Below are 11,997 nucleotides of genomic sequence, written 5' to 3'. Positions count from 1 at the left end.
TGGGCAGACTGACCACATTGACACGTGGCTATAATGTATTGTTTATATCCTATCTTATTATGTCAGTGCCCTCTGCTGAGCATACTGGTTTTTTCCTTAAAAATCATCACTCCGCACTAACCTGGCTAACACCATGCTGCTGTGTGCGCTCGAATTATTTCGAACTGCACAACAGCCTGGGGACCATGGCCGAAATTTCCCGGTGGATTTGGGAACCAATCACAGAGCGAGGAGGGACGGCAAGACGATGACGCGCTATTCGATATATGGAAGCTTGTAGTTTATTTACGGATAATTAAAAAAAAAGTTTATTTACGGATCCAACGTGACAGCAGCAGACACGATGGTATTTTTTGATCAAGCTTTAGACCTTGTTCTAAATAATTTAGCTCAAAAGTTTACAGCGGGTACGTCATACGTCATCTCATACGATGATACGATTGGCCATGGCTACGTGCAGACGCATGAGACTTTTTTTTTTTTTTCGTATCGCCCAATAAACGAGTATGGACGATCGTAAACCACACCTCTCCTACGAGAAAATGAATTGGTGGTCCCCAGACTAAATATCACTTGTGATTTTAGTCTGGTGTTAGCCAGGCTAACTCCGCACAGGAATGGGCTAGAGATTCCCTTTTTTGTTTTTCTTTTTTTTTGTACATACTCTGGAATTTATGCTCTACAAGTCAGGGGCCGGATTAAATCAGCAGGCTGCCTGTTTGACACCTGAAAGAAGCAGTCAGAGGGGACCACAACTAACGTTTTAATTCAGTGGCTTCCGATTACATTGCTTGCAATCAAAAAATCTACTACCTACCCTACTACCTACTTACCTAGTAAAGTCTATCTAGACCTATGATCTAGACTAGGTTGGAGTTTTTTAGATACGAGGTCACGCCACTTTTCATAATGACAAGTAAAGTAGCTAAAGTATCGTGTACAGTAGCTACAGTATCACTCAGATGTCACCACAAAGCCGGAATTGTTATGATAGAGACATTTAACTCATATGTTGACTTCTTTATTTGTCAGACTAGGTCCATATGCAGACACACAAACAAAACAATATGACACAACACAGAACAAATATATTATCAAAGTACCAGTGCTTCTACGGAGCTGGTAACGTATGACAGTATAGGATTCATCAGCGTCTAAACAAGAAATATGTCAGACTCATTTAAATTGTGTATCTGCACAAGATAGCATCAAAAGCATACACGAGCCTGAGAAAACAGTAGACTGGCACTTGCATCCCTTGTCTGATTTATTTTGTAGTTGAAAAGGGTCCATTATTCCTTCAAGCCGCTGGGGGCAGTAGTGAGTCAACTGTTGCTGAGTTCATCACAGAGGGAAGATGCAGCGAGACAAAACTACCAACGCCGCTGCGGCTGAAAAGTAAGAATATTCATCTTTATTGTTGTTATTTTGTAGACATTTAGGTTTCTCAAGCAACACATTATTTGTACTCACTCAAAAAAATGAATATGAATGACTGATATTGACCATCGTCCATTCTTTAGGCCAGACAGGGAGGCTGCCATAATGTCGAAATACTACGACGGCGTAGAGTTTCCTTTTTGTGACGAATTTTCAAAGTACGAGAAAATGGCCAAAATCGGTCAAGGAACATTTGGGTGAGTGTTTGCTCTTTCTATATTTATGGTTTCGCTGTGACTGTTGTGGTAGTTATTCCACTCAAACTAGCTCTGGGATAACTAATGGCTAACAGCTAACGTTAGGCTAACCGGCGTCCAAAACATCTCTGAGCTGCCTTCACGTGCTCTGGTAAAAATGATATTTTCCTATTGTGAACAGGACATTACTCGTAGTTAAAATAGTAGTGTACCCTTCATTATGTACATCGCTCTTCTGTGGTGTTGAAACGAGGCTATTTAATGATGGGAAACTCGGTCATCAACATTTTTTAGTTCCCAGTGGAAAATACAAGATGAGACAACGTTCATGTGCATTTTTTTTACTCACGACAGGGTGGTATTTCCCTTAATTACGAGACCACGTGAAGGCAGCAGTAACAGATGATGCTCATCTCATGCTGATATTCTGTATTTTCAAGTTTAATGCTAAATGTCATTAAAATATGGTGTGACAAAATGCATTAACGCTAAAGGAATAGAGTAATAAATTCGGTACAAATTGCTTGTAATACTGTGTAATGTTCTTGGTTTGGCAGGGAGGTTTTCAAAGCTAAACACAGGCAAACGGGGAAGAAGGTGGCTCTGAAAAAGGTCCTCATGGAAAATGAGAAAGAAGGGGTAAGCGATGGGGCATTTATTTTATTACATTTTGTTTAATAAAGTGAGGTATTTTTAAACGTAACATTGAAAATTGAAAACATTGAAACTTTTTGCATGTTTACCTGCACTTTATGGAATCATAAGTGTTTGTTTTTATTTTGAAATCATGGACCCCTGTCTTCAAACTTTTGACTTCACGTTAGCTACTAAGGATGTTTATGGTTAACCAGTTAACTCTTACTAATCACGTAGCTGGTTAACTATGAGTGTCACACGTCAGCTCTGCTACTTCAGATATATTTTTTACCCTGGAGTGCTTCATTCTTTCAGGTCTTCTCTTCTAAACATTGTTATTATGGCCTTTTCACAAAATGTATACAGTTTGGCGACACTTTCACTTTTCTAATCAGCAGACAGTGACGAACAGTCAGCGTCTCCACACTTGCGGGTGTTCAGGAGAGGTACAGGCCAGGCGACACGGCAATATTAGCTAGACTCTGCATCGGACTGGTGTTTTGGGCAGACTGCAGCACAGCGTTAGAGCACTCCAAGAGTGAAGTGTGGAGCGATAGCACGTGCATCACAACCAGGCGCTCCTTAAAAAAGCCACCTAAATGACTGCACTGTGGGGATTAAACAGTTCACCGATTATTAAGGCAAGTTTATTTGTAGAGCACAATTCATATACACAGCAATTCAAAGTGCTTCACAGTTGCATAAAATTACAAGAAAGCAGATAAAATACTTTCAGTTGTCATATGCACAGGTAAAATTAACTTCTCAGTTTGGATTGAACATTTTAAGGGCTCCAGCTATCGGTCAAAGAAAAATTAGAAATCGTGCATCCCTATTTGCTACTGATATCTGTGGTTTTGTGAAACACATTTGTTGTTTTTTGACTTCACATAATACTACTAACCAACAAAACTGAACCCATCTTGACCCGACACTAGGGCTGAACGATATGGACAAAATTTCATATCTCAATATTCATGCCAGACATCTCGATACCGATGGGTAACTATGGGTTAGGTGAAAACCAAGCATTTTTCAGCAAAATAAAAACAGAGAGTGCAGTTTTACTGAAGAAAATCTATATAATATATATTTGTATCTTGCTTTTTCGATTTTAATGTCATTTTGAATGTTCATAACTTAATATCAATACGATAACGATATATCGTTGCTTGTTCGATATTAAATATCTTGAATGTTCACATCTCAATATCGATACGATAACGATGTATCTTTCAGCCCTACCCGACACCAAATTCAGTCATTCAACATAACCAATATTTAGGTTTCTGGCCACAACATTCCTCTTTCCTGTGTTACAAATCTCTGTGTTCAGATTCGACTCGCATCTGTCATCTGAGACCCATATTCGCCACCTCTCCAAATTGTCCTTCCATCATCTTCGGAACATTGCCAAAACTCTGCCCCTCCCTCTCCCAGATAGACACCGAAAAATTGGCACATGCATTTGTCTCGTCCAAGCTGGATTACTGCAATGCCCTTCTCCACGGGATCCCTGATCAGGGCTCGAGACTAACATAGTCCCGTAGTCCTGGGTATGGGGGGAAAAAATGCACGGGACAAGATGAAATCCTCCCCGGGACGGTCTCAGGACAGAAGGCCTTCAACCATTTTTGATCTATCTTTGCTGTAAAAGCCAAAGTGAGGTCAAATGTAGAGTTTTAGAAGTGTCCCGGAGCATCTCTACACTCATTCTCCTGCAGAGAAAAACTTTTCCTGTGTTTCTCTAACTCTCACATTATTCTATTGTTGCTCAAGCGGGCTGCGCAGTGCGGTGCCATCTAGCGGGCTGCGCGGCAAAATTGCAGGACCAAAGAGAGGCTGCAATGACTATTTCCCCCACAAGATGGATGTTTAAATATCGATACAGACGCTTTTTGGATCGTATGCGTTTGATACACATTTGTATTTATTTTTTCAGAAGAAACGTTTTACCAATAAATTGCATTATTCTTAAATGATTAATTTATATACACACTATATTGCTTAAAACGATAATAGAAATACATTTTAGAATAGTATAATAAAAAAAGAAATGAAATGAAATGATAAAAAAATACATCCACACATCCATTCCGGAACGATGCCAAATGGACTGTGTCGGGACGGTAATGAAAAAGTAGTGGAGCCATGCCTGGTAACATCCTACTGAAGCTCCAGCACATTCAAACTGTGCAGCCAGGATCCTGACGAGGAGGCACACATATGGCCTCCTCACCCCGTCCTCCGGTCCCTTCATCGGCTGCCCATCCACTGCCGAATCCACTATAAAATCTGCCTCCTCACATACCAGTGTGTCCATGGAACACGCATACCTCACTGAGCTCCTCACCCCACACACCACCTCTAGGAGCCTACGGTCCACTTCCACTCACTGCTTTCACCAGCCCATGACTAAGCGGTCCACAATGGGAAAATAGGGCCTTTGTGGCAGTTCCCGCCCAGAGTTCCTGAGGGCTCCAGAGCGTTGAGGCCTTTCATCAGAGGCCTGAAAACATATTCATTTAAAACACCCATTAGAAAATTTGCTATAGATTTTCTGTAGCCTTCTGTCTGGCACAATACAACAAAAAAAGCAGAAGAAAAAAACAATGTTCTGCTGCAGCACTTTCTTGGAAATGTGAAGTAAAATAGAAATAAAATGTATTATTATTATTAACCTTCCCATGTTGTTCTTTGGAATAATTATTGTTTATCTCTTTCAGTTTCCAATCACCGCTTTGAGGGAAATAAAGATTCTGCAGCTGCTCAAACATGAGAATGTGGTTAATCTAATAGAGATTTGCAGAACTAAAGGTGTGTACAAAACTGTTGTTTAAACATAGTAATCACAGACATGTGAGACAACCGCAGTTGGTCAGTGTGCTGAACAATCTAATTAAGTCAACTTTAAGAGCAATACTATAATGTCAAATTGTAGATAAAAGATACGTTCAATCAGTAAAAACGACAACTAGGAAGAACAATAGTAAAAATAAGTTGCTTAATGTTAAACACCAATGAAAAAGAGCATTGTATCATATATTGTGGGCATGCACTTTGCTGTTTCATGTTGTGTTTGTTGTCTTTTTTCCAGCCACTCAGTTCAACCGATACAAAGGCAGTATCTACCTCGTGTTTGACTTCTGTGAGCATGATTTGGCCGGTCTGTTGAGCAACTCTAATGTCAAGTTCACTTTAGCTGAGATAAAAAAGGTTATGCAGATGCTTCTTAATGGACTCTACTACATTCACAGGAACAAGGTGATCATCTTTACATGCAAAATGTATTGGTTAATCAAACACTTGGCTTTAATCTTTGATTTTCCTCAGATCCTCCACAGAGACATGAAAGCAGCCAATGTCCTCATTACTAGAGACGGTGTTCTCAAACTTGCTGACTTCGGCTTAGCACGAGCCTTCAGTTTGGCTAAAAACAACCAAGGGAATCGGTACACCAATCGAGTCGTCACATTGTGGTATCGACCGCCAGAACTACTGCTAGGTGAGAAGCCACGATTATGTTTTTGTTGACTTGGGTACATCATATAGTGCTGCGTAATGTCAGAGGTGCAGACAAATGCGTCAGATCCAATGCTGGCCGTATTCTGTCTCCAAAGCTTTGTCTCCGAAAAAAAGTACACGCAGAATGTTGCCCAACAACTGGCCAAATATGAGCTTCAAATCAAATGCGCTGCTCCGAGTGCTTTAGCCCCTGCGTGAGGAAGGCGAAAATGAAACTACCACTTAACGAGCGCATGGCCTGCACTGCGTTGCTTTTGGGGTGTTTTTTGTTTGTTTTTTTTACTTTGTTGCTGTACCATTTGTTTTCTATTTTGCTTTCACGTATTGTGAGCCCAGAGGTACATTTTATTATAAAGCAGCTTTGAAAGCATTGCCAATTGTATTCTAAGATTATAAATACTGTCTTATAACGATCATTAGGCTATTTCATTTCAAAACCAACTTATTATTTTTTAGATTGCACTTGCACCGTGATGCACCAAACCACGGGTCCTGCACCGTGAACCGAACCTTGAGAGCTGAACCCCTAATATATATCCATAAATATTCCACTGTCTCTTGAATTCTATTCCCTGAGTTTAGCGAACATATCGTTGTAGTATATAAGAAAGGAGTACGGGTGCATCAAACACTCTAATTGCAGTTTGTTTGAAATAATTTTTAGCATTCATATTTTAAACATTTGTAGTGGCCATAGTTTTTGGAATGGGTTGGGAACCACTGGTCTACTTAGTGCGGGTCTACAGCTATACTGAGTGACGGGTTATAGGGACTAACTCATAATCTCAGAATATCAAATCTGGAGACTAGCGAGGTCAGCTAGTTAAACATATAAACATATAACACAGAGTTTAGATAAAATAAGCTATACACTTCAAACTATAAGGCTTTAGGGGCATGCATAATAATATTAAAATAAATAAGTTAAAAAATAAGAGTTAAAATATAGTAAACGACAACAATTGACATAGAATAACAGGATTGGAATAACACATGGTGTATAAAGTGATAAAGTGATATTAAGTGATAGCAATGGATCTAAGTGCGGACAGACCACATAGTGCAATAGAGCAGATTATTGAGTTATTAGGTCTCTTTATCGTTCATGAGTCTGACGGCGGTGGGGAAAAAACTGTTCCAAGTGGCAGGATCTATGGGTCTTGATAGACAGTAGCCTTCTGCCTGAAGGGAGAGGGGTGAATAGTCCGTGTCCAGGGTGAGAAGGGTCAGCAGTGATCCGACCCACACGCCTCAGTGTCCTGGAGGTGAACAGGACTTGGAGAGATGGGAGCTCATGGCCACTCACCCTCTCAGCAGCAGCACAATGCGCTGCAGTCGGTGCTTGTCCCGGTCCGTAGCACCGGGGTACCACACGGTGATGGAGGAGGTGAGGATGGACTCGATGAATGATAATTGGCTGCCTCTGCAAAAAGGGAAAAAAAAGCTTTGACAGGCCTTGCTCTTCCTCCTCCTGACTGCTCATGCTTTGTGTCTGCCTGAGCGCCGCATTAGCTGCTGTCACTGTGAAGCTACAGGAGGAAAAGTGAAGGCCAACTTGAGTCAACTTCATGTTTGATGGATGCTTAAAAAATAGTGTACTTTTGTAGTATAAGAAGACAAACATTTCTGGTGTTTGCTCTTCTCGATTTGTGCTGCGATTAGCCAGATACATCATGACAAATACAACCCTGATGTGGACCTGGTTCCTTTTGTTTAGTCCTAGTTTGGACCTGGTTCAGTCCCAGGTTTTCTTTGTTCCAGTTTAAATCCTCTTAACGTTAAAGCTACTGTGCTGTTGATGATGTAGGAATACTGCATTTGTTTCTGCATTGAATTTAAACATTTTTAACTATGAGTCAACGGTCTTAATAAATCCTGTTGGCACATAAAAGGCTGTGTGTAAAGATGTAGGGTACAACGTCGCAAATGTCTTTTCTTCCTCTGGGGGTTAAGGAAGGTTGAGAACCACTTCTAAATCAAGGGTCACCAATGGCATGGGACTCTTCAAGGGCATCAAGCTAAGAAACAATATGCTATGCTGTAGTGTATCAACCAGATCATGTCAGGTTTTTGCTTTTAAACAAATAATGAGTCAAAGTTACAGAAACAACTGCATAATCAAGAAAATCTCATTGTGAAAAATAGATGTTTATTTTTATATAAAGACCCTGGGGCCACTGAGCAAGCTCCAAAGTGCACAAGGTAGGTTGCGTCTGTTATAAAAAAACATGTGACCTTTTTCAGGTGAGCGAGATTATGGCCCGCCTATTGACCTGTGGGGTGCAGGCTGTATCATGGCTGAGATGTGGACGAGGAGCCCCATCATGCAGGGCAACACGGAGCAGCATCAGCTCACTCTCATCAGCCAACTGTGTGGATCCATCACAGCTGAGGTACATGATGGTGTTTGTTTAATATGAATTGTGTAAACTAGGGCAGGGCGGTGTGGCCAATAATGTAAATCGTGGTATGAAAATGAAATATATCTTTATTATCTAAATTCATCTAAATGTCTACCTCCATCTGAAAAACACAGAAGATAAGATCAAATAATATTGCTACAATTAAATAAAATGCTCCTGTAAGTTCACCCTCCTCTGTGCAGTTTACACGTGTTTTACTGTCAGGCAATAAAGTTTTTAGGACACGTGTTTGCCAGAAACATGGGTTAAATTAATTGCAACTTTCAAAGAATTCACTATATCTCCTATCTCTCCTGATCCCAGACGTGCACACACACACACACACACAGGAGGGAAAGAGAGAAAGAGAGAGAGATAGGACGTGGGACATGCGTATATGAGCTTGTCCTGAGACTAACGTGAGCGCTTGTGAAGAGAATAATACATTTTATTTGTCGGCGCCTTTCAAAACACCCAAGGTCACCTTACATGAGATACAATGATAAAATCATAACAGGACAAGATAAAAACACATCAAAGTAAGTAGCTAAGTTTAAATACTGTAAGTGGGTTTGAGGTGAGATTTAAAAAGGGGCAGAGAGGTCATTTGACGGAGGATATTATTAGCCTTTAACCGCGTTTGCAACTTGGTTGTTTTTGTTGTTGTTAGCGCCAGAAAGTTAGCTAACGAGCTAGGTGATGCTACAACTCTCCGGAGTTCATCCTAGACGCAACTCCTTAGGCCTTTCCTCGCAAATATGAGCCACCAAAGCAACATACTTCTTTTATATCATGAGATTCTTTAAGCGCTGCCCCTGAAGCCTCCACAGTCATGTTTATGCTGCTGCTTTGAGTGACTCTGAGCGCAGCGTCTCCGTGTGGTTCTGATCTCAAATGATCTCATCTACCGCGGTATGAAAGTTTACACCGGTGTCCAAAATCTATATCGGTATTACCGTGTACGGTATGATATGGACCAACCCTAGTGTAAACCCTGCATGGTAACACTTTGATTTACCCCTGATACATTGTACCTGCCAAATTTTGCAGAATGTATTGTGCTGCTCCAAAACATCTTTAATCTTCTTTGTCATTCCTGTTATAGTCTTTATCTTGTACTGCTTTCCAGCAGCAGTACTACGATCAAACTGCCACACTACGTCATTTAAACAGCCTAACAATGCGTTTACCCTCAGCACAGTGATGGCAGGACTTAAATAACTCATTTAAGCTCTCAAAAGAGTTAACAACAGACAGACCGACAGATGACATGAAACACGGAGTTAACAGTAAATCAATGGACTCAGCGCAGTAGCTAGTAGCCTCATTGAAACTCCACAAACTCCACGGCAGCTTCCACACTTCATCTTCTTTCGTCAGCAAAAAGTCCACTTGCAGAGAATGGGCAAAAAACCCAAAATATCCACGTGATCCACCGGTCTTTTGCTAGTTTGTTCAGTGTTTTAAGAAGCCGCGTGCTAGTGAACACGACCAATGAGGAGCCTCTATGTGACTTAAGGGCTTTGCAAGTTCCAGGTCCCAATCGAGTCCCAATCTGTGTGTATGTGCTGGGGCTGGGACAAGGCGCAACTGCCATCTACTGGTCACTGTCATGCGTGTGTTTGTATGTGTGGAAGCAAAGAGCTAATAAAAACTCGTCTGTTTTAATAATGATTACACACATTCATGACATTAGGCCATTAGTTATAATATAAAATACACTATTAAAAAAAATTAAGCATTTTCTTTTCTTTTCTTTTTCAAAGAATGACAGGAGGGGCTTTGCACACTTTGATACCAGGCAGCTCCCTGTGTTTATGTTGCACCATTCAACCATAGTTTGTAATGTTCTCTATTTTTAGGTGTGGCCAAGCGTGGATAAGAAGTATGAGCTTTATCAGAAAATGGAGCTTCCCAAAGGCCAAAAAAGGAAAGTTAAAGATCGCCTAAAAGCTTATGTTAAAGACCCATACGCTCTGGACCTCATTGACAAGCTGCTAGTTTTGGACCCTGCACAGCGCATAGACAGTGACGACGCACTCAATCATGACTTCTTCTGGTCTGACCCCATGCCTTCTGACCTCAAGAATATGTTGTCCACACATAATACGTCCATGTTTGAGTACTTGGCTCCACCCAGACGGAGAGGCCACATGCCTCAGCAGCAGCCCAACCAGAGCAGAAACCCAGCCACTACAAGCCAGACCGAGTTTGACAGAGTCTTTTAAGAATATGGACAGACCTTTTTTTATTTGAAAACATGTGGATATTGGGAGTTGCCCATTGTTTTATGTTTTACTCTGGATGCAAAATATTTGCAATCAGTGTGATTATTTAAAAAAAAAAAAAAAATGTTGCAAAAGCCAGCCTGTTTTCAGGCTTTTTTGCTTCCGTTGATAACCTATACAGACAGTGCTTTAAACCTGGATGTAAATAGACTCCATAGGCTCCTATCAACTTCTGTTTGAATGTTTTTCTTATGTTTAGGTTCTCACAATTGTTTTACTAGAACAAAAAGAGAGGAAGGTAAATGTGTTATTGTTACTTTTTACTACATTACATTATTTTTCTTTCCCAGTCACATGAACACCGAAATTAAAAAAGTCTTTACTCATGGTCTCTCTGATTAAAACTTTTTTTTACAGTGTTCATCTCTTTTGCTACATATTAGCAAAACAAAAGCTTCTACAGTGTTTAGAACAGGGGTGGGCAATTAATTTTTTGAGTTTTTTATGAGTAACCTGATTTGAGTCAGAAGGAATTTAATTCTGCTCAATCTTCTCCCGTTGCAAAATGTACAACATCATCTGGAACTTGCTTGAGGGTAACAGAACTGATGTAAAGTAATTGTAAAGTAACAAAAGGGCAGATATCACAAGAGCTCTCTGCTGCTTTTCATGCAAAGGGCATTTTTTAAATTATTTTTATTTTGACAACAGACATAAAAAGCAAACTTCTACACAAACAGAAATGACACAATGACAATTGACAACCACAGGAGGGGAGGGGGTGAATATGCAGTTCTGCGACATGCTGCGCACAAAGTACATAATTCGAAACATGTATTTCTATATTCCTAGACAGCATTATCTTTGCAGTTTTATTGTGTATATTTTAATGTCACTTTTGAATGAAATCAGATAAGATGGGACATTATTGTTATATTTTATTTTTTATTTTATTTGTCCTTTATTTATCCAGGATAAAACTCATTGAGATTAAATATCTCTTTTTCAAGAGTGTCCTGGCCAAGATGCAGGGGAACAGGTTTACATACATATACACACATCAGCTCTCAAGAACGCTCGGGGTGCAAATAGTCAGGAGCCCACTCTGGCAGGGGATGTAATGGTGCCTCTGATACACTGCTATGCATTCTGGTGTGGAAAATGCTGAAAAAAATATATAATTAAACATTCGCATCTGTTTTAGAACATGGTAAACCTTTCTAAGAATTCTCATGTTATATGTACCCTGCACTTAAAGCAATGTTATACTTTACCGAGATGGCAGTGCATTATAACCTGGCAAGAGCCAGACAATAGATATTACAGTGCCAAAAACATTTGCACTGACATCAGTCTGGGACTGCGGTGGTTGAATCGTTCGGGGAGAGGTTGAATGTTTGGTGCAGCATTTGCAAATCCATTCAATGAAAAAACTTCCTCCCTCTGTGTGCGGTCACTTTTTTTCCATCAAGTTCGGGCAGAGGCCTGGAAGCTTGAGGGTTCTGCTCAGTATCTTTGCACAACAGAACAAAAAAGGGACAAACAAGGAGGTATCCGGGCAAGACTCAC

The 11,997-nt window shown here is 40.4% G+C and overlaps 1 protein-coding gene across 1 annotated transcript; it reads left to right on the top strand.

The window, feature by feature from the left end:
- The first annotated feature begins 1,299 nt into the window (after positions 1–1,299).
- Positions 1,300–10,814, top strand: cdk9 (cyclin-dependent kinase 9 (CDC2-related kinase)). The gene is made up of 8 exons (XM_079551891.1): positions 1,300–1,398; positions 1,524–1,637; positions 2,195–2,276; positions 5,000–5,090; positions 5,371–5,537; positions 5,607–5,778; positions 8,043–8,191; positions 10,063–10,814. The coding sequence occupies exons 1-8, from the start codon at positions 1,358–1,360 to the stop codon at positions 10,426–10,428; spliced, it is 1,182 nt and encodes a 393-aa protein (XP_079408017.1). The 5' UTR covers positions 1,300–1,357; the 3' UTR covers positions 10,429–10,814.
- Positions 10,815–11,997: the final 1,183 nt, after the last annotated feature.

Source organism: Gobius niger (assembly GCF_951799975.1).
Source record: "Gobius niger genome assembly, chromosome: 2".
NCBI lineage: Eukaryota > Metazoa > Chordata > Actinopteri > Gobiiformes > Gobiidae > Gobius > Gobius niger.
The sequence above is the reverse complement of the archived record's forward strand: the minus strand, read 5'-3'. Positions and strand labels throughout refer to the sequence as shown.

Coding starts and splice junctions, on each gene's coding strand:
- cdk9 (XM_079551891.1), top strand. CDS start 1,358: ATGCAGCGAGACAAAACTACCAACGCCGCTGCGGCTGAAAA. Junction 1,399..1,523: donor AACGCCGCTGCGGCTGAAAA/GTAAGAATATTC, acceptor TCCATTCTTTAG/GCCAGACAGGGAGGCTGCCA. Junction 8,192..10,062: donor GTGGATCCATCACAGCTGAG/GTACATGATGGT, acceptor CTCTATTTTTAG/GTGTGGCCAAGCGTGGATAA.